Raw genomic sequence first — 24,375 nt, forward strand, 5'->3', positions numbered from 1 at the left:
CTTGCACAGACAGTGACCTTTGTCCCTGAAATCGGTTCTCTTGGATTTACAATTTTGTGTTTTTGTTTCTATCTCACTCTTAAAATGATCCAAACTAGCCACATCATTCTCAATGTTTATGAGTCGGTGAAAAGTGACAAGGAAATTATAGATTTGAAACTTAACCCCGGTGAAAGTGTAATGGCAACATTTTATTTTAACATGATTGTTTAATAATTGCTTAATATCCTACAAGATTCTCTTATGTTCTTACATTTTGTGAAGACTCTTTCACTCCAAGTGAAAGAGCTGAAATCGTAAACCTTGAGTCTAGCTGAAGTTATTTTTTGTTGAGAGGACATCAGACCCTCATTCTGTTTACTTTTAGCAGATAAGGTGTTTAGGCTAATGTTAGGAACAGGAGCAGAAGGGAAGGTTGTAAAACATTTGACTGTTTATGGTATGTTATTTCCAGTTTCAGGCTGCTAAAAATATCTTGGAGAGGGGTGGCTTTAACAGAGTTTTTACTATAAGATGTGTTGACAATTAGCTTGAGTCAGAAGACTTTTTCAGATGTGCCGTGGTACTTCTGAAACTGTATTCTCTACATTTGCAAATGTAAATAAATACTCAAAGACCAAACTTTGGTTTAATTCTCAAATAGTCTTTAATTCGTCTCATCTTGTGTTTTTTGATAAGCACTCCTGCTGCTAACAAGAAAACTTCCACCACAAAAGTTTCACTGCCAAGCATCTGTTTACTTTTGTCTAGTGTGTGGGTATCCATCCACATGCATGCAATACCTCTTCATTCAGTCTGAATGGCATGGCCTCCAGCAGGCATTGAAGTTACAACTTCACAGCCATGTCGTGCTATAACAGTCATGTTAGCTGATGTTAGGGAAACAGTGGGTGAGTCTGTGTGAAACCACAGCAGGAGTCTCTTTAAGTATGGCGGCACCACATCAGCACCTCGCTTACAGTTCAGAAAATCACTAATCTTCCATTCCTTGCACACCTTCCGGCAGGAACAAAATGAGTGAACGTTACATACTGCAGGAGAGAGACAGGGATTTGCTTTATGCAGAATGACTTTGAAATTTGTTGTATGTGAATGAGTTGAGCTGCCTTCTTACAGGAATTCAACACTTGTCCTCTGCACTAGTGTCTGACTCTACTGATCCCTCATGTGGTCAGTAGGGAGGAAGAGTTTGCAGGTCAGGAGATGTGTAGTCTTGCTTTGCCAGACCTTCCTCCACAGTGCTACGGAGGAGGGTCTGGCTAGTCCACACAGCATTCCGGAATGGGAGAAAAACGTGAGAGAAATGTGGGTTTATAGGCATTTCTTTAAACCAATCACAATAGTCTTGGATGGGCGCTAAGCCCCGGACACAATTACGGTGCCGCTGCAAAACAGCCTCGGGAAAGAACTTGTTTTGGTGGAACATGTGTACGTTCAAAAGTTGTTTTAGCCATGCAATAGAAAACTCAGATTGGACAGACAATCTAGCTCGCTGTCTGCATTTAGCCTGCAGAGATCTGAGGAGCAGTTAACCATAGTCCTCATAAATCGACCGGAATTTAAAATTCCAACACAGAGAAAGCAAAAGGTAACGGACATCCGGGCGAAAAGAGAGTGATCTGGCGGAATTTCCGGCAGCACCGGAGCAATCCCGGGAGTGGAACATCATGGATATAGACTAGGAGAGTGAGACTAATTGTTGTTCAGTGTTAAGACAGTAGTAGTTTACCATAGACGATAACTGTGGCGGTGGTGCTGCGTCTCTTGGCCACGATGTTCTTCGCAACACAGGTGTAGTTGGCAGTGTCAGAGAGACGGGCCTGTTTGATGATCAGGTTGTGGTCGATGGTGATGTAAAAGTTTCTGTCATCTGCAGGATCGATAACTTCCTCGTTCTTTAACCACTCCACCTGAGAAGAAGAAAAGAGCACAACATGAAAAAAAAACGGAAACGATAGACAGCTTAGAGACAGCAGAAAAGTATTTTAAACAGATGCGGTGAGGCCATATAAGACAGGTTGACCTCATTAACTTGTAGAAAAATCTGAGCAAAGTGTTTAAACAGCTATAGTTTTTCTTGTCCGCGACTAACCTCTCAAATCGCAGCGAGTGCCAGGATTAGAGCACAATTGTTTACATCTCTCAGGTCCTGCTACAAAAAGTCAATAGCTATCATACTCTTTTTATTCTCCCCCTAGAACAAAGCACTACACTAACAGCAGCACTGTCAGACAGTAGAGAAACGAAAACCCCACAATTTCTGAGGCTGAGAGTCTCTCTGACCTTTCCTTATGAGTTTCATTTCTCTAAATGATACGGATATTGAACTCCTGGAGCTATCACAAAACAGGGGACCATTTAGAGCTTTTATTTGGCTGTAAATCACCAATATCCTTTTTCTCTTGAAAAAGGTGTAAAGGTTTTGAAAGTTTCTAAAAGAATAACACATGCTGTCTCACACTCAGTAGCCACTTTGATTTAAAATGATTTGCTGGTTCTCTGGTTTTCTTCAAAGGAGATGTCATGCAATTGGGATGCCTAGCAAATAGCTAACTTCCTGTGTATTGTGATATCCCATAAGGAACAAGGCCTGATAAGAGATCAGAACCTAAGGAACAGTACAGGCAAAGATAAGTAGAATGTTTATAAAGGGTCTTTCTCATGAGAGATAAAGTATCTCAAAAAAGTGGGACAATAATCTGTTATAATTCCTGCCAAGACAAAACGGTGTGCGGGCTCACTGTTGTTGTTAGATTGCTTAAGAAACAACACAGAAACGGCATGTAGTGGTGCAGATATGTACAACACATTGGGCATTGTTGGAAGACCAGCATTGTTAGAACTTTCTCAAAAGAGATGATGGGCTGATTGTGACATGCACTGAGTTACATGCATCACCAACTTCACTAGTGTCTGTGTTTGCTTGAGATGGCAGATATCAAAGACGCCATCAGCGTCACACCTCAGCTGCCTGCTCTCTTTTCCAGTGGGAACACATAGGATAGGCTGAGAAGAAAATATTTTCAATACAACAACACAATTATTTCACACTTAAACTCTTCCAACTCAGCCCTCCTTCAAATCAATGCATACAACACTAACACTGTTCAGCTCATATAACACCTATCCCCATGACAAAGTACAAATGAACAAACACTGGATGCAAACTTAATATCAGCAGAGGTTTACAGTAAATCCTTTGGAAGCGTGATGTACATCCTCTGCTAATTGGGTGCATATGAGTGCATTTTCCTCCATAAACATGTATTAGCTGAATCAATGTCATGGAACCAAGAAGGAAAGGATTCCCTCCCAAGCCATCTCCTAGCTGAAATGCAACCTCTCTCACACATGAGCGCAATGCAACAAAGTGCTGTGTGACATAAGTTGCGATGTATGCATTGCATCTGACACTCAGAGACTTCATTCCTTAGCATGATGCTACAGCAGAAGTTGTAACACTTGCCACACAGAAAGAAAAGCATGTCTTTACATTAGCAGTTGCTAATTTAATTTACAACTAGACACTTTATGAAGCTTTATTAATTAGAATAATAATACATTTTATTTAAAAATTGCTTTTCTAGACCTAAACTGCTATTACTGTATTACACAAGTTGATGAGAACTGCAGTATAAAGACACAAGAGGGCCAACAGTTTCAAAGGGAGGGACTCACATGCAACGGACGAACTGCCGGCCCGGCTACCAAAACAAAGAACAGAGAAGCTTTGCTGCTATATTATAGTTCTGAATGTTGTATATAGCCCATTTAAATCTACTGTACATTCAGTAAGAATGATGCTTCAATCTCAGTTTAACAACACAGCATTGTTTAATGGTTTCTCAGGAATTTATCACAAAGTCTGTTCATATATGATAGGTATATATAATTAGGAATTTTAGTATTGTGCTATTAAGTAGGCTTCCGTTTTAGTTTTATAGCAACAAATCTGCCTTGACATCTGCTGAGGTTGCAGTTAGACATCTGTCATGACTTTCAGGATTGGGGCACCAGACGAAATTCAATAACAACTCACTAAACTGTAGCTTCTGGTGACATTTTCTCCTTGAGGTTTCAACACTCAAGATATCTTTTATAAAAGGTCCTCTAATAACATACATTATACACATACATTATAAATAAGGTAAATAACTGCTGTGCATTATCTTAAACTCAAAAATGTAATCAATATAATGACAGCAGTGATGTACTATTATCACAACACATTATAGATTCCAAGGAGGCTACAGTGATTATAGTGAATGCATCAATGTATTCATTGAATAAGGGTTGTTTTTGTTTTACAATTGCACCATCTTTAATACTGAATTAACTAACAAATATGACAAGAGAAACGGACCTCTGTGTTTAGAGAACAAAGATTTGACAGTGATCCGATCCCTTTCGTGAAGGGAACACAAGTCCAATAAAAACATATAAAGATGATGCAAACAAGAGAAACAATGGGTTTTGTTGACATCATAAATATTTTGTTATTTAGAGCTCACATTAGTGTGTGTGGCGCACAGGGCATTAGTAAGTAAAATGTCTATTCTTCGAACAGAGATTGACAGCTGATACAAAGAGGTGGTTATCCAATTTTGCACCAATCACACAGGCAGCCTCTCCAAACGTGCTGCGTTCAGATGTCAAGAGCACTTTTATATGAGAAGGTAATTAAAAATTGAACAAAGGAGCTTTTCAGCGCAGATGGAGGGGTGGGAGGGAGACGGAGTGACGAGGGACAGAGAGTAGTAGGAACTCGTGTCAGAAGTGGGAACGTGTGAGAGAGCAAAAGTGAGCAACAGTTCACCCATCATTTATTCTGCACCGACTATAATTAGGACTCATTAATAAATCCAGAGATGAAAAGGTAAGCCGATCTCTACACCACACTTGTGAAAAGATTTCAAATGAATACAATTCAGCAGAAGAACACATCTCATATTGCATTGGTCCAACTTTATCTCATACCGACAGACTCAAACATGCACATAGACAGAGATACACAAACTTGCACAGACATGTAAACACACACACACACACACACACACACACACACACACACACACACACACACACACACACACACACACACACACACACACACACACACACACACACACACACACACACACACACACACACACAAAATCTCTCGCAGCTCGTTAGTGTCTGATTGGCAGTGAAACATCCGGAGAGGTAATTGGCACATTTCTTTTCATTAACGAAGGGAAATTGCCACATGTCAACAGTCATAAAGACTCTGGTTGGAGACAGCCAAGTGACAGAGAGAGACAGTAAGACAGGAACTTAAACCTAGAGAAGAAGAGAAGGAGACAGACAGAAAGAAAGACAGGTGAAGGAGATAGATAAGTGAGAAGGAGAGCAATGTACGTGCAGCAGGAGTACGTCACTAGTGTGCCAAAATATCTGGTCATCACTGAGAGGCAAGGAGGGACAAGTCAGAATAAAGACAAGGAGTGGAGGAAAAAGGTTACAAAGAGGCGAACACTCTGAACGAGTGAGTAGGGAAAGACTAAAGTGAGAGGTAAACAAAGAAGAAAGATTCGACTGAACGGAGACAGCTTTTTCATCTCTTGAGCTCTGGAAAATTCACAGACCAGAATGTATCGGATGGTATTGACAAAAATAATAAAGACAGGTTGGAAAAAGCAATCTGTCAAAGGAGGTGGTGTACATCGTGGAAGCAGTGTCTTTATTGTGATGTACTTCATGTTGAAACAGGATGCTAGAGCAGAGCACACACATTTAGCCTTCAGGTCTTTGAGCGACCCACCATGGTGGGACTTCAGTGTCCCTCCACTGTCACTTCTTCTCCCACTAGCAAACATAACTGGCTGCAGACCAGGCTGTAACCATCGAGTGGGATGTTGCAGTGCACTGCCAGGGTGTGCCAGCACAACTCTAATTAGACCAATATACAGAACACACTGTATACAATCCACTCGTTACACTCACACTTGTTAAAAACCAGTGCAAGGCAAAACCATTCATTACTCATCGCTGTTGTGTCAGAAATAGAACATACAGCAGAGTGTGGGGGTGGAGAGGGGTGTGAAAAGGAAGAACGGGGAGGAAAGAAAATTTTTTTCTACAGAAACGTATGAGACTATGAGACAGAGAAGTCATTATGAACTCTCCTGCTCGTTCACATTAAGTCTACCTATCTATCCAATGTAATTTATTCATTTACCTTTTTGTTTTTACAGTAGAGTATACAGTATATCTGCCGCAGGCTTGAATGACACACCTGGAGAATGAGCCACAAAAGGTTATAAACGGATTATTCAATCATTCACTACGAGAAAACAAGCCATATGCTCTGCATATGCCTGCATGACAAGAATACAAATGTGAGAGGTATAAATATTAAGAAGCTGAAATGCACTAAGGTGTGATATCTTAAGGTGTGATGAAAAAAAAATGTTTGAATGTGTGTGTATGCCTGCATTGCTTGCTTGTATCTATATCTGTATGTGTGTTCATAAGGGTGTACAGTATGTAGAGGAGTTGGAATGGGATGGTGGTTGGGCGAAGGAGAGAGGTTGAGGTAACAGAGTTAGTAGTGAAGTTGTTGGAGTGGTTCAGGTGTCCATACAGAAGACGGATCACTAAGACTCGAGCCAGGAGTAATGGCCTCCTCCAGCTCAGTCCTGCCTTCAGCTCTCCACAGTCTGCTGAAGGAGAACAGCCGTTACTTAAACCAGCTCCAAGGACAGGCAGACACTTCACTGCTGTAACACAACTCTCTCCATTTTCTCTTGCGCAATTCATATGCCTCTTAAAATATGATTACTAGAATCACTCACCGCCTACTGTGGAAGCCCCATAAAGTTGGGGGAGTTTATGTTTTTACAACTCTCTTTTTGTCTGTTGGTTATTGAGGCATAAAAAAAAGGATTTGTTTAGAATTTGGTAGATTGATTATCTTTGGCCCACGAAACAGTTATTTATATTTCGATAGTGATAATGTGACTATGGGATTTCTGCAATTATACGATACATTATTTTTTTAAACCAAAATCTTTTGATACATTCAAGTGTGGGTGGACAAGTACAAGTTGGCTGCAGAGAGGCATGGCACACACACCCTTTTTATATGAAATATCAAATAATAAACTACTATAAACCATTACTAAGGCTGCAGCTTTGCAAGGTGGAGAACTGTGCGATACACTCTGCAGTCCTTGGTCTCCCCGAGACTCCTCTGGCCTTTAGAAAAGCTCAGTTGATATCTCCACCAAGGGAGAGGGGTTTTTGTGCACTGATAGAGGTCAGAACTCTCTCGGTATACAGTGCAAAACTACTTTCAGGAGTAGGGATAAAAATGCTCGAACCGGTTTACAAGTTCAGTGTAAATGGCTCAAAAATCATTTTAAAGTGATGAAGACATTTTAAACCAAAATGAAACTTGCGTCTCCTTTCCATGTTAAATGAAAATACCACCTGGCATCCACCAAGTCACCTTCCATCTGATTCCAGGTTGCGTAGAGAAATATGATTTTTATCATTTCATGCCCTTTTTGGAATTGTAAACAAAGAGCTGTGTTCACCTAAAGGGTTTGGGAGAAAACTGTGATGGCAGGTGAACCACTTATTAAAACACAAAGAATGGCATAAGGGATTTTAATGCACAAGTTGCTCTTGTAGCCCCAATACTATGTGATAGTTTCTTGGGTTTGTTTTCTAGTATCAGTTTATCCTACTAGAGCCCCAAGCAGTGCTTCTGACCAATAGGAGGTAACAGTAGAAAGGGCAGTGACTAACTGAGGACAGCAAAGCTCACAAATGTTGGGCTATTAGAGCAAATCACAGCCTTTGCACAGGGAAACTGCAGTGATTGACAGGTGAGTGCCTGAAGGGCAATCTTTGGTTGGTTGCCAGAGGGATTTGGTCTGGCCTCCTGACACTTTCTCTCTCAAGGGTAACCTTAATGAAAACACACTTCCTGTTTCACTGGGCACTGAAGTGTTGTTACTCCTGACATTCCTGACCCCCCTCATAACTACACTATACATCATTTGGACTGGGAGGAAGCGCTCAGCTATTTTTTGACAAGGTGACCTCACGAGCTGCCGTTTGCGCAGTTCCGCCTATTAAGTGGAACTGGACCTAAAATCAACAGTAATCACTGACATTTACATGGTTTGATGTGTTGGAAACGGTAGATGCTGGATCTCCATTACGTGCCACAGTCAAGATATTCGAGCCAGATAAGATTTTATAACATAACACTCAATGTTGAGAGTCATTATCGGCAAACTTAGTCAATAACAAAAAGCGATGAAACATAATTTGAGCTTAATAACAACATCTACTGTCCCTATGGATTCACAGAACTGCATGTGAAACCATTATATTTGGCTCTGGCTGCAGTCCCAGCTGTCTAAATTCATCCGACTTAGTTTTCTCACTTCTGTGGATGAGGGAGTGTGAAATAAAGATCTTTGTGTTTCCTGGCTTTCTTCTCGTTAAAGCCAATGGACTTAATCATGGCAGCAGGGCCTCTTCCCTGCAGAGCATCAATGACTCGTTACCCATGATAACACGGCAGGACCCCGGCTGACTGAGGAGATGCCTGAATTAAAATCCTGCTTCCATGGAAACAGATTTCAGCAGCTCACTGTGCTGCATCACCTCTGAACTCTTGTCTTTCTCTTGGGGCTGTGACAAGTGCTCTCAATTGGAGTGGGAGATGGAAGGCATAGGAGAAGAAAAGAGAAAGGAACAATAAAGCTGCATTTTTTTCACAAAAGGAGATTTAAGTCAATTTTATGAGCCTGCCACATGTTTTTGAGTATGAAAAGAGGCCACTGTTACTTCTGTGGAGGGCCTTAAGATGCTGATTAAAAGAGCTTCATGGAGGTATTCAAAAAGAAGGATCAGTGTTGAGCCGATGAAAAGTCTTCCATCCCTATCTTTACCTTTATTACTGGGCAGCACCCAGCAAGTAAGCCCACGTAACACAGAAACAAAGCCTTCCCTACCAAATCACTCCCTCTCCTTTCCTTCCTAGAATAGTCTCAACAGTTACATTTTCCTTCTGCTCTTGATTAAGTATATATCAAATATTCATGTTCATGGAAACGTGTAACAATGACTTTTAGGGAGCCTGGTGAGTGTCTAATGTATTCAGACCATGCAAGAGGTTCAGATGACTGAATCCTTGTGCTATTTTAGAAACCTCACTTGCAGTATTTCAGTCCTCTGAGGCCAAAGTTCCATTGGTAATTGTTGCAAGGAGAGCCAAAATAAATGCTGGCTGCTTGTTGTCTGTGTGTGTGTGTGTGTGTGTGTGTGTGTGTGTGTGTGTGTGTGTGTGTGTGTGTGTGTGTGTGTGTGTGTGTAATCCACAACTCAGGGACAATCTTTGCAGCAGAAAATCAATGTATCAAGTGTGAATAACCTGTCATAAATAAGGGCCAGAATACCTCAGACTCAACTCCAAATATGAAAACCTCTGAGATGTCTAATGGGAACTGTTTTATATCTTCTCTTATAAAAGGTCGCTGCATTATCACAGGAGCAATCCTGATTATTCAGCATAATGTTTAGTTTTCCAAGCAATAGCCGCTGCAGGAAGCCAACAAAGAATCCAAAACCACTTAAATAGAATCACAGAACGTCATTACTGTGGTAAACCATTGTGAAAACCTATAATGTAAATCATCTGAAAAGTGGAAGGACAAAGAGAGGGAACACAAGACTGACACTGGATAACATAAAATGGTGCAGTTCCACTTTGTAATCGGAGATCAAAACCAATTGTGATTGACTTACTTTGATTCTCCAGAACATGGGCTTTGTAGCTCTGAGAATCTACGTGTGTGTGTGTGTGTGTGTGTGTGTGTGTGTTACATTACATTACATTATTACATTACATGTCATTTAGCTAACGCTTTTATCCAAAGCGACTTACAATTAAGTGCTTTCAACTGTGAAAGTTCAAACTCCCGACAACAAGTAGTAAGTGCAAGTACATTAGCTTTAAATAAGCAAAGCTACAAAGAGATATATGAAAGTGCAGGGTTTTTTTTTTATCCGTGGTGTATTCAGAAGAGATGTGTTTTTAGCCTTCGGCGGAAGATGTGTAGGCTTTCGGCCATCCTGATATTGATAGGGAGCTCGTTCCACCATTTGGGAGCCAGGACAGCGAACAGTCGGGATTTCGTTGAGTAATTAGTTCTCCCTCGCTGTGAGGGGGCAGCAAGCAGTTTGGCTGATGCAGAGCGCAGTGGGCGGGATGGGGTATATGGTTGGACCATGTCCTGGATGTAAGCTGGGGCTGATCCGTCCGTGGCCCTGTATGCAAGTACTAGTGTCTTGAAGCGGATGCGGGCAGCAATTGGTAACCAGTGAAGAGAGCGGAGGAGCGGTATAGTGTGAGAGAACTTGGGGAGGTTGAAGACAAGCCGAGCACATGCAGGCAGGCCAATCAGGAGGGAGTTGCAGTAGTCTAGACGTGAGATGACTAGAGCCTGAACCAGAACCTGAGCCGCCTCCTGCGTTAGAAGGGGACGTATCCTTCTGATGTTATGCAGCATGTATCTACACAATCGGGTAGTTGCAGCAATGTTGGCAGTGAAGTGTGTGTGTGTGTGTGTGTGTGTGTTGATGTCTTGATGTCTAAAACAGCTGCAAAAATATGGAATTACAGCCGATCTCAACAAAATATCTTAATTAAAATTGAAGTAAAAATATAAAACAACCTCAAAGTGTCAAAAAAATGTCAGTGCTTGCAACCATTATAATGTTAGCTGGGACACTATTCTAACAGTTAAACTTCATTTTAGTACCATCAACAATGACAATAGAATGTGTATGTAATATAATGTCTATGAACCCAAGTAACAGATTTTCCTGATACAACTCTTTTATTATGTTTGAAAAGAGGAAGCACAAACGTCTGAGTCCTTCTTCCAGTTCATCAGCAGTAAATCTTTTTCTGCCAGCTTGTCAGCCAAAATCACACTGTTCACTCTATAGAATAGATTAGATAGACTTTCAGTGCTCAGTTGAGTCGTTGGCAGCATGTTACTGTGTGCATGCAGACATGTTATCGTCCTTACTGGTACTCCAACATGTGCACGTATATGTGCAAATGTGGGGATGTGACTATACAGTGCATGCAGTGTACAGTGTGTGTGTGTGTGTGTGTGTGTGTGTGTTCTGCTTGTCTTGTTCATGAAAGATTGGCTTTCAATGCCAAACAGCACAATGTCCATCACATACAGTCCACATGATTTAACAAAAGTGCAGTAAGAGTATGGGTTTTATGGCTCAGCCACAGCCTACCATCCTGCCAGCCTCTCCCTCGCTAGGCAAAGGCCTGTAAAGGAACCACAGGGCGAACTGACAGCCAACTGGAGGCCTGACAACAACTGACTGGATCCAACCCTGACAAACCACAACAGCTCCTCTCCCTCTGCCTTCATCCTATCTCATCCCCTCTATATTATTTTTTGTCTTGTGGGTGAAATATGACGGATCTTTTCTTCACAACGGCTGCTACACATTTCTGCAGATTCATATGTAACCACAGACTTAGCCCATCTGCTTTTTTCTTTCTGGCGGGCTTGTGTGAGAAAAGGCCTGACAAACACAGATGAAAAAGCAGCATTCAGTTTTGTCCTTTTTTCCACTGAGGCAGCTGTGTTTGAGTTCAGAAAAAAAGAGGAAAAACAACTTGTGGAACGGAACTGTTGTCTTTTTTTTTAAGCCATTAGGTTAATGCGAGTAATTAAAGAAGCTGAAAAAGTGCCTCTGTACACACAAAATCCAATTCTATTGTAGAAGCAAAAGTAAACAGAGAAAACTATCTCTGTTTTTAGTCAGAATATAGAAAATGACGCATGCAGGGAGAATTTTAGACAATCTGTTTATTCTTTTTTTTCTTTTAGAAGAGTTGAATATGCTACAAATGCCACACATCATATCTTAAATTTTGACCTCATAATGTAAAACATGTTTCCTTGACTACACAATATTTTTTCTCCCGATTGATAGCTACATTAAAATAACATTGATTCTACTTACTGTACATTACACACAAATGCTTACCGACTTTACCCAGACTGAAAATGCTATTAATGTTGCCTCCTATTTACCCTTCATTGTACATCTGGGTTGCCACAGCAACTCCATATCTCAGAAAGCATAGATGTGTCATGATTGGACCCCAGCTGAGTCTTTAATCGCAGCACTGAGCCAATCCAGGATTGACAGAGAGACCTCAGCTAGATGGCAGAATCACCAATACTATATGGCTGTTAGAGCAGTACTATCAGACTGAAGCCTGGATTGTATAAGGAGTGCCAGTCCCAAACTTTAGTCCATTTAGCCTGTCAGCACTTTCAAGCGGGGATAAATGCTGTGCAGTTCCACTCACTTAACTCGGCTTTTCCAGGTCAATCACAAGCCTTTACAGAGTTCGGTCCCAACACCCACAACTCAAAAAAAAAAAAAAAACAAAAGCCCCCCCACCCATCAAACCACCCTTTCATCCGCTATTTATGTTCCTGCAATCTCAACTGAGTCTTTTCAAATGCAGCTATAACAGTGTTCTACTGTAGGGCAGGGAGGAAGTAGAGCAGGGGGGTGATATTGGCTGAGCGAAGGTAACACAGGGACAAAGCTGGTTTTATTTTATTTTTTCCCTACAGCAGATAATTAAAATTTTCTTTCCTCTGACCAAATTGCAGTGACTGGCCCATGTTCAGGAAATACCCAAACAGCTTAAATAGCCCAGGCAGTGGTGAAAAAATGTCCTTATCTGTGCGCTGGACTGTGTCAGATTTATTTAGTGTTATTACATTACAACTTCTGAAATGAGCAGAGTTCAAAACTGAAGGCAAATTCTGCTATCAACACAGTTTTCACCGTTTCATGTGTTATAAAAGAACAGAACCAATGACTGGCATTACCAAAAAATGTAATACATGCTATTAAATGCATGTGCTAAATATACAACTATGTGGGAGATGAGCACTTTAACTACCCATTAGATACTTTTTTTTGTTTAAAAATCACACCAGAGATGATGTCGACATTTCAGCAGAAACCGACCCTAAAAAAAAAAGTCAGTAAAGCTCTTCACATAAACCTCTTTTCAGAGCAGCCAGTTTATTGGATTTGAGGCGAGGAACTTTTTGTTGGGCTTAGTCTGGATAATCACAACTGCCTGTAAGTGCATATTAGAACTTATCTTTTCAAACAAAAACTATAATTATCCTAACAACTACATTGCACTGGCTCAGTGAAATGTCTTTTTAACCTTACCTCAGCAGCTGGGATGCCTTCAGGTGGGCGACATTGGAGCAGCACTTCCTGTTCGAGTGACACTTCCTTCCCGAGAGGTTCCTGGTCAAATGTCTTCCTCAGGTCTACAATGAACAGACAGAAATATGTTGTGAATCAATATTTACCTCTGTGTCATTGACAGGTACAGTAGATGTGAGGGCTGTTCTGAGAGCTATCTTTATTATTAAATAATAATAATAATAATAATAATAATAATAATAATAATAATAATAATAATAATAGTATTGGTATACTAACAATAAATCTTTAAAATAAAAGGCGGGGTCACTCATCAATAATAATAGCCACTGAGCGAACAGTGTGTATTTAAATGTTGGAAACAGTAACTGAGATGCAAGCTCTCTTTCTATCTCCCTGTCACACAGATAAACTTGCCTGAAGTAGATGGAAGGAAGATAGGGAGAAGGGGATCACTCGCCCTCCAATGAAAAACCAATATTTTTGTGGTGTGAGAGCTCTGATGGAGCTGACAGAGCAGGATTACTGAAGGTGTCATGCTACACTGGAACCCAAAGCCCATTAGACATATATCATAATCTGCTGCACAGACTGAGACAGGAGCAGCAGGCATCATACACAACAACAGAGGGGAGGGGTGGGAGGAGAGAGAAGAGGACATAATGGGGAGTTACAGTTCTATTTGGGAACTTTGGAGTTACTGAAGCATCAAATCTACAATCAAACTCCACTGATAACATTTCCACAGCCTTCGCAATATTCGTAGAAAACACACGCCTTTTTTACTGACACATTCAATCTAAAGCAGTAACCACCACAGCATGCTTGAAAATGACATGCTTTTCTTATACAACAACTCTATATACAGAATCTGGCAGGAACTGAACTCTGCAACTATGCCACCATTAACACCAAGCCAGTCTAGCTAACAGAGAAAAGCATGACTGAAGAGGGAGACAAACGAAGTTGAAAATGATGTCTTTGCCATAACTACAACCTGAGAGGTTATAGCGAACCATAAAGTCAAGTTCAAAACATTAAGGGTTGAACTAAGCAAGAAATATACATGTTAAACGACTGTGTGAGATCCAGCTCTAATAAAACTGCAAAAAAAGGCTGCAACAGTAAGACAAGTGTTGGGAGTCTGTGTTTACTTTACTTCTAATCTATACATTTCTGATAGCAACACATTTCCTCAGTTTCTTTTTCTACCTACACCTAACTGTGTCCATGGAAACAAACCCAGAAATCACCCTGGTTGCCGGTGATCTGTGGAAAAGATATGGCAATTCTTCTTCACAGAACGCAATTAATACAGTAATGGACTGATATTGACATTGTGTGCCAACATAAAAAAGATAAAAGATATTTATTATATTAGATAGCTACAACAATAGCACATTGGTTTTGAATTTAAGGTTTAGATGCGAGTATACTGCAGACTGAAAGCCCCTTCAGTCACAGCGACACAGAATGTATGGCACGGCACATAATAAGTCTAATACTCCTGGGTACAATTGTTGTAGAAATGTTTAGGCTACAGCACCCACATCTATATAGGAAAAAAAACTGTTCTTCAATGTCTGAGGAGATTGATATGCATATAGCAAGGACAGGGCATTCTCACTAGTTTCTCGTAGGATTTACTTCATGCAATATCAAGAGACATCCCTAAAATCTGATCAAGATGCAGGTTAAATTTATTCATTACTTGCTTTCTTTTTATTCACTAGCTATTACATGAGAAGACATTAACTTAGAGACACTGTTCAGCTAACTGTTCCACATCCCCTGCAGGAGAAACTAGATCATGTTCTTATTACAGAATACATGATCAGGCTAAACCCGGAGGCCCAAAAGAATACCTATAGTCATTTTATAAGGTTAATTTTCTATTTGGATAAATGAACCTTAAAATAACAAATTCAATGACATCCACCAGTTCAACCTGTGCATATGCGTGTCTTCAGGGGGATAAGCCATAACTCCACAAATGTCAATGTATTATAAAAGCTGAAAGTGTTGAATTGAAAGCAATTTCTATAAACGTCTGGTATGAAATTAAAAGAGGGAATGACTAGAGGGGCATATTCTGTGAGCTTTATTGAATTTGATCCAGGAACAAACTGTTTGTTTTTCTTAAGATGGAAAGGTAAGGAAAGGATCAAATCTGTCTCAAAGGGGTACTGTCGTTTGAAGAGTCATTCTACTGTTGCTCAGATGTCATAACTACAAAATGTAGAGATGGATCCTAGTTCAAACTGCCTCCGAAAGATAAAAGAAGATATAGTCACAGTATGACAGGTGAGCAGCCAACACCAGTGTGCAATGTTTGGCCCAACATGCTTTAAATTGGAAGAGATTGTTTATCATGAGAAGAGGTAAAAACTTGGACTTTAAAGCCATATAACCTCCTTAAACGCATCAAAAGTTTTGATACTTCAATACTTTTCGATACCACACGTTTAAAACGATACAATTTCTTATACATTCAATAGTATCAAAAGTACTGAAAAATAACAGATTTCCAATTGGTGCTTAACCTGTGGCTGTTACAGCATTCTCTCCAGAAACAAAACCACCAAGTGACTGGAGGCAGAGCCCTCCTATTCTGTGTGCCTAGTTACATTTCTGTTTCTGTTGCCAGAAAACCCACAGTCCTTTTTTATTATTATTTTAGTGTTAAACTAGAGTCTGTTACTGCCACAACTACCACCAAGTGGATGCATTACTGTACAGAACATATACATCACAGTATACTGTAGTCTGCATTACATTATTAGTATTAATGGCATAGGCCAGTGTTTGTGCATTAATGTGAAATATTCCCTGTTTGCATTAGTGATTCTTCAAGTAGCAGATCAACTACAGCCTGTTAAACTAAAATTAGACACCCAGTGCTTGTATTGTTTTCATCATGATTTGCAAACCTTTGGCATTATCCTTGCTGAAACACAGTAAATAGCATGCAAGTGATTATTTTGCACTGTATATTGGATGTGGGTTTAAATTATGCTTTCCCCTCTGGAGTCTCCTTTTCTCACTTCTCGTAACCCTGAACAGTACTGTGGGACACTGTAGGGTGTGGGACCAGCTGAGACGACATTCCTGTGGGAGTCACACCATTCCCTCCTCAGCAGACAAAATCTTTCAGCCTCAGTCGCCCTCAGAAGGATTCACATGACATGACAACCATTACCTTAAGTACATATGTTGGACTACTTGTCAAGCTAAATTACACCAGCCTTACACTTCAGAAACATACTTCAAAAATCATTGCTTAGTAAATCATTAGGTACTAATGCAAACATAGATTAGGAATGACCATTAAGACTTTAAAAAAATATCACTAGTAATAAAGTTGAGATTTTACTTGTTATGTTGTACTCATAAAAATATAAGGCCCAAACAAACAAGAAAATCAATTTCCAGCTTTCTCAGTAAACATTACCCTCCAACAATCTTTTGAAAGGCATTTCAGTTAATTTGATTCATTTATTTAATTTGCTTCTGTGCACATGCTTTTATTGCCTCTCTTTGGCAAACAATCACTGTTTCCCAACTATGGTGGCCAATCAAAACAAGGTGACAAGACAAAAAGGCAATCACAGGGAATTTACACATTCTCTCTTCCTCCAACAGGCACACAGAAACTTGGACAATACTTTTAGTCAGACCAGCCTTTTTGCAAGTCTAAAAGGCAGTTTTTCAACAAAACAACCTCTTAACTCGCCAGCGCTGGCTCTGACTCACCGTCTGATTAAACTGTATATGTTTAGATGATGGGAGAGGAGAGGAAAACAAGCCCAGTTTCCATTAGCCTAACAGGATAGAGCCTGGCTCTGACAAGAAGCCTGCCTGAAGAGAAAGCACAGCAGAGGAGCTAATCCATTCAGCGGAAGCTAATGGGAGGGGAAGAGGGGTCCATTGTGATTTGAGGGATAGGTTAGTGCTGGAAGGCTGCTCATCATGGGTGATTATAGGAGGTGGAGCAGCGGGAGTGGGCTCGGCGGGAGACTGAGAGGCATGATTCTGATTCACCAGGCTAGTATAACAGAAGCAGTAATGAGAATAACTACTGGTGTTTGAAAAAGAGGGAATACACTGAATTCAAAGAAATGTATACAGAAAACAGGGGGAACCAGTAAGAGAGAGAGTTAGAGAGACAGTGATACAACAATGCAGAGAAGGAAAAGGAGTTAGGTGAGATATGAATTGAGAGGGACAGGTATATGATTGCTAACTGACTCTAAATGGAATAGATCAAGTGAAAACCAGGGATATTGACTCCATACTGTGCTACTAAGTGAAAATGAAATCATTCTGACAGTGGCACTGAGATGCCAGCCAAATATTAAGCTCAAGTGATATCACTATCAAGCCCTATCCAGCAGTGATACCAATATATTTGATGCAGACTACAACACACGCTGCAAGTGGGTGTTGCATTTTGTTTGCCACAAGTCAAAACATGACATGTCAGTCACAATGCCTTGTAATGACTTAGACAGGAGTTGAAAGTGTGATGATCTAGCTGATACTACAAAAGAAGTGTGTAAGCGGTTGTGTTATGTAATAAGTGTTGTGTTGCAGAAGCATTGCCTTGATGTCACATTTATAGCTACTCTTACAAACTCTGCTTTCCTCACCTTGTCCTCTGGGATTTTATAACTTTTTCAGATTTTGATTGGCAGATCTTTTGGGAAACAGTTAAAAATGAGCCCAAACTTTAGAGAACAGAATGTTTCTCGTTACTTGGAAAAAATTGTGTAATGCACAAGCAGAGAACAAATGAGGACCACCTACAGGAAAAAAAAGAGGGAACACTGGCATAAACATGTAGCCTCTCTACTGTCTATACACTTCTGCAGCTCTCCCCTACCTCTGCACTATATAGTATAGGTTTATACTGTACACAGGGAAACGGATTCAGATTCTGTAGGCTTTTTACCAACTCAAGTTCAAAGGGACACTTGAGTCCCATGTTTGTAAAAACCTTTTTTTCATTGCCTCTATCTCCAGAATCTGTAAATCTGTCATGATGCACAAGTTGGTCTGCGAGACACATTTCCTTGGCAGCCAAGAGATTTTGTGTGGAGAGGAATACAAAGATAAGCGAGAAGATAAAGACTGAGTAATGGGATAAAGAGCAAGCTGAAGGGAGGGGGAGAATACTCACAGGCGATGCGGACATGGGATTTGCGACTCTTGGTGGTCCCTGCAGAGCTCCAGGCCACACACTGACACCAGAAGTCCTCTGGCCCAAACAGCTCCTCCACCTGCTGCCGAGTGATCTCTATGCTTGCCTCTCTCACTACCAGGCCTGTGAGGAAAGACAGAAAGGAGCGAAAGGGAGAAGGTATTAGTACATAACGACAGAGAATAAAATGAGGCACTTAAACAGACCAAAAATTAGTCAGTAGATATCATATACACTACCATTACACAATCCACACATTGAAATGTTGTATTCTATCACCTGGGAGAGATCAATGCTAACGTCAGTACCCTATTAAACGTATCAGTACAATTTACATCAGTCACATGCCTTGACACTGGGTATTTCTGTGTGTGTGTGTGTGTGTGTGTGTGTGTCAGTCTGGCCCTGATTCCAGAGCCAGAGCGCTGAGCTGTTTGGGTCTGGGCCCTGTGGGGGAGGATTCTCAGCGTCATGGCTACCACAATCCTGTTTGCTAACTCCTCTGATTACTGCTCATCTGGGTGCCAGGACCCAAACAAACAAATCATTCCCAAAACAAATGCCTCTACCCACAGCTGCCCCTCTAGAGCAGATTACGCTGCTGCTGCTGCTACCGTGTGTGTATGTCGAGCATAGGAATTGAGTGCATTCATATATGTTTGAATTATGTGGTGCGAGAACATTCACTGAAGCTACAGATGCTTCACATGCAATATCATACCTTATTTCAGTTCATCCATCATCCTTTTTTGATTGAATGGGATATCTCTGAGGACAATGGTGATATCACAAAGTCCTTGTAAAAGTAAGAAATGTACTACAGTAAGACAGACTGCGTATTTCATTATGAGAAAATTAACACTTGGATTTACCTTGAATATCTGAACCCATCATGAGCAGGGTTGATACAAAAGATAATTATTCTATACGTGTTAAGACAGTCGCTAGTTCTGCTGGCCTCTAGAACAATCAGAATTTCATGTAGGAAACACTTTATAGGACACATTGACTTATTGAATAGTGCTGCAATAGTTCTGCAGATTTTTTAGAAGACATGCTGAGATCGTGCTGTGGATATCCAATGCCACCTCATCCCCAAAGTGCTGCTCTATGAGGTTTAAATGTGGGGGTTGTGCAGTCCACTGGAAAAAAAGTTAAGTTGATGTCATTTTCCTGGAACTGTCATGCTCATGTACCTGGTCAGCATGCAATTATGTGAAAGTGGACTGTGACATTCAAATTGTTGCCCAGTATTTCAGTTACTACTGAAGGGCCTTTTGTGTGAGCATTCCCTACACCATTACACCAGGGGGGATGCACACACACACAGACACACACACACACACACACACACACACACACACACACACACACACAAACTTGTTAGCTGACATCATGACAGAAACTGGGAGTCTTCTGTTACAGTTGTAGTACATCCAATACAAAGTGTAATGAGTTGTGCATGCTGTTCTTGTACTAAGCAGTTATGTGGATATTCATATAGCCTGCCTATAGTATTGACTATATATATATTGCCATTTCTTACCACTTGAACACTGCTGCTGCCTGGAAGCTTTGAGTCATTGTCAAGTGACTAACTACTATGAACAATCTGTTTACATGAACAGGGATGTGTACATCTTATTATTGTTTTACAGACATTATACTCTATGTTTTTGCACATTATAATGGCTAAAGTTAATTTAAAATTTGTTTTTTTGTTTTCACAAACATCCCAAACACTCTGTCCGTATTGCACACCATTGCCTGGCAATTCAATCACAATGATGAGGCCGATGTCTCTTGAGGAGACACAAATTAAAAGGGCTGCACAGAGTGCATACCAATTTAAACAGGGGACAGTTGTGGAATTAATGATGTGGCCATGTTTTCAGAAGTACAAACTGGAGTTTGTCCAAACAAAAGTGTAATGTTTAATTAAATGAGCTAACTGACTATTTTTAGGTGTGGATAGTTAGCCAGCCAACTCTTTGACCTGCCTTTATTTAAGCATGGTAACAGTTACCTCCTTATTCCTCCTCCAGTTTTTGGAAAACAATTGGGAGAAGGAAGAGGCTTTAGATAAGTTAACTACGGATACTATAAAAACAACAATGAGTAAAGATCCTACAGCTTCTGGTGTTAGTGCTAATCTCTAGCTAGCTAACTTGTTGAGAAGGTTTGTTGCTTTTTAACAGGATGGGATGGCCCAATGGGAGCACCCTAGTGATGAGAAGACCGGTTCTTTTAAGTAACCTTCCTACTTCAGCACCACGGACAGCATCATGGATTTATTAATACACAGTTAGGCTACTGATATTTCAGAGCCATTGCCTTGGATCATAGGGTCCAAATTGCACAAACTGCAGTCATATAAATGATCAATGAGTTAGTTAGGCAGACTAGACTAACATATTCAACAACAAAAATCTCTCTGCCTCTTAAGGATGGAGACGGGGGATGGCAGGTTAACAAGAGGAATGTATTTTGGTCATTTTGCTAATAAGGGGGGTGGCATCCCCCCTTAAATCACCTACTGGGGACAACAGCAGCTAATAAAACTAAGTATTAAGTCATTTTAAACTTAGCTTAATCAAACATCCTCATTGTTTTCATTAGCTGCAGCTGTGTTTTTTATGCTGATTATACAACTATGCTTCTGTAAAAATGGCCCTGTGGCAAGCAAATTAAACAATTGTTCGAGCTACATACTGTATATTTCATGTTATGTATTTCTTTTTTAACTGAGCTTACCCAAGAGATGCTGTGTGTTGTTGATATGACATTATCATGAGCTGCCTTGAAATTGTGTTACAGATAACTCATCGTGTCCCAATGTTCATTCAATCAACCTAAACTGTGCCTGAAATCTAATTCATTACTTGCTGAACTAGATATCAAATGGACCTTTCTGAGACACACTGTGAACCTTTGCCAGTAATCTAAAATTGAAATTTGAAAAAAAAAAACAGTGTAGTAAATATTGTGTATGCTCACTCATACTGCAATAGATTTATCAAGAAAATGGTAGCAAATTCTTACCTTTTACCTTGATGTTAGGAAAATATGACAATTGCTTTGTTCCTTTAATTGCTCAAACATTCCATTCAGTTTAGTTTACATGATGAAGACATTGTGACAAGAAAGAGTCCGTATCACAAAGCATAGAAATGACTATAACTGCTGTTATATTGCTACAATGGAACAGGAATCCTAATGTCTTACTTTTTTTTTATGTATTTGACCATTACCATTATACTTTTCTTCTGGATGAGCACATTTTGTACAAAGACTCAAGATCTGTTCGGTTCAAGTAGGTTTACGCAGTACGTGTCTGAATTTATGGTTGAATGAAAAATGCGAAGAGACTGGATGGTTAAAAAATGAACATGCCATTTTATTTCAGGTTCAGTGCATTCACACAGCCTCATTGCTCTGGCACACACACCAAGCAGAGTGACATCCCACACACCAGCTTAGCTCTCATGTAAAATTTACACAGTGTGCCAACAGGCAGGAGAACAGCCGCGTCTGTTGTAGGGCTGCCACCTCTTAGTCGATTAGTCAACGAATCGGTCGTTTTGGTCTTAGACGACTAAGATTTCTTTAGTCGATTAGTCATTTTTTATGCTTATTCATGCTTAATTACTTATTTTCAAGAAACTTCTGAGCACATTTATGGTAAACACAAGATTTAAAGTGGTGCTTTTGCAGGATTAATTGTGGAGAAACTCAGTTTTACAGATTGTTAATTAACTACATTTATATTGTGCTTTTCTAGTCTTAACCACCTCTCAAAGCGCACTTCTCTGTCAATTAAATCAACTAATCGATTAGTCGACAAAATCATATAAGTGTTAGTTGACTAAGAATTTCTTTAGTCAAGGACAGCCCTAGTCTGTTGTGTGCGCATTTGCTTCTGCATGTATGTGTGTGTCCACATGCGTCAAAGGGTGTGTGTCTGTGGTTGTCTGTACTGTATGCCAATGTTTTGTGAGAAGATGTTTACTGTTAGTTTGAGAATGTCAAGGATGGATGTGATGGATGTGAGAACATCACACACACAGTATGAGAGGGAAAATCAATAGTGGAAACAATAAGACGATATTAATTCTCAGAGGGTGTACAACACACGCCAGAATCTGTAAATTTCTGTCTGTGCTCCAGACCGTTTTTAAAGAAGGTTCAACAGTGGTGAATTATTTGTTTGATATTGTTAGAATAAGCCCCTGCACCATAAGATAGCCTCAAGTGACAATGATGACTAGCTAAAATCTACTTTAAGAGTAATTCACTTCAACACATCAGAAGGCTCACTCTAGCAGAATAGCAGGGCTCTGATCTGAGCCTGCTGACCTCATCCAGTGACTTCATGTGTTTGCTCAGCTAGCAACTCTTAGTACACTGTATAGCATTACAAGGAGAACAACAAAACAGACAGACTTCCACTCAATTTGCAATCGAGAGGGGCAAAGCAAGTGTGGCCCGTGTCAGGACCAGCGATGAGGGGCTACTTCACACGTCAGTGTGGCCATTAGTAGTAGAAATTATTCTACAAAAGGTCCCATTAATAGGCTGAAGAAGTGTGCCTCATTGGAGATGATTCATTATTAATGTGGTCATTAAAGGGAGCCAGCCTAGCTCCTTAGTGTTAGCACTGGCTAACATTATTGATCATACCAGACAGGCAGAAAAGGAGGCATTGGCCATTGAAGGAGGAGGGAGGGGGGTAAGTGCTCTGATTATCTGGCCAGATGAAGAGTACTCCTGTTTGATCTTCTAACTCATATCTCAGATAGAGTGACACGCTGTCTCCAGTGTATATTACACTAGCTGTGCCTACTTATTATTAATTTGCATTCGCTCAGATCAATGCTCCTTTTGCTCACAACAGACTTCAACCTGCCCTCAACACTGGAAGGTAAGGGCTACATTGTTCAGGTGACAGCAGGGTGAGTCTCTGAAGCTAAATCATCACTGGGGAGAAGGCCATTTGTCAAAATTGCATCACACTTTGTTCCTTCTCACCACTATTTTCATTGTTGCCTCCTGCTAAGTTACATTTTGTACATGTGGTCTGAATGTATGGCTTTTTATCATGTGCGTCCTCATTATTTCACGCAAAATTGGTCTCAGTTCACGTCAGAGTGCTTCTGCACTTTACAAAACGTTTTCTTTTTTGCATGTTACTTGCGCTACACATGGCCCACTGCGTGTCACATCCGCTGGATTAGAAAGCCTTTAGCCAGGAAATATACCTGCGTGAGGTCTCATGGAAAGCCGCAGTCGAGAGCTGCAGGTGAGTTATTTCTTGCTGTGAAGAAAATTGTGAAGGGAAAGGCTATCACTGAATCATGCCCCCTATTGCTGATTACATTGCAACTATTGATGCCCCACAAATTGTGCCTTCAGCAGGAGGTAGTTGTTATGACGTAAATATTATATTAATTATTCTTATTTGTGTCATACAGTGCCTAAAAAAAGTATTCACCCCCCAAGTTTAAATGTTTTATTGTGGTACAATATTGAATCAAAGTAGATTCAATGTGTTCAAGTGTTTTCTGATCAACAAAAAAAGACCCTTTAATGTCAAATTGAAAACAGATCTCTAAAAAGTTATCTAAATTAATTACAAAATTTGAAATAAAAATACTGGTTTCAATAAGTATTCACCCCGTCAAGTCAGTATTTAGTTAATGCAGTATTTATTGCTTGTGTTCTTTTGTCTTAATGGTGCAGGTTTTGCTGTTTTCTATCTACTTTGATTTAATGTTGTATGACAATAAAACACAATGACTTCCAAAGAGGGTGAATACTTTTTATTCACACTGTATTTCACCCTTGATGAGACAAAAGTACTGTATAAAGGC

The 24,375-nt window shown here is 40.2% G+C and overlaps 1 protein-coding gene across 1 annotated transcript in view; it reads right to left on the minus strand.

Moving 5' to 3' along the window:
* Positions 1-24,375, minus strand: part of unc5cb (unc-5 netrin receptor Cb) — a 128,561-nt gene that overhangs the window by 39,793 nt on the left and 64,393 nt on the right. Inside the window, exons 3-5 of the mRNA XM_028601485.1 lie at positions 18,485-18,628; positions 13,306-13,409; positions 1,730-1,910 (exon numbers count right to left, since the gene is read on the minus strand). Coding sequence (XP_028457286.1) covers positions 1,730-1,910; positions 13,306-13,409; positions 18,485-18,628 — 429 coding nt within the window. The remainder of the gene's footprint in view (positions 1-1,729; positions 1,911-13,305; positions 13,410-18,484; positions 18,629-24,375) is intronic.

This window comes from Perca flavescens, chromosome 16 (assembly GCF_004354835.1).
Source record: "Perca flavescens isolate YP-PL-M2 chromosome 16, PFLA_1.0, whole genome shotgun sequence".
NCBI lineage: Eukaryota > Metazoa > Chordata > Actinopteri > Perciformes > Percidae > Perca > Perca flavescens.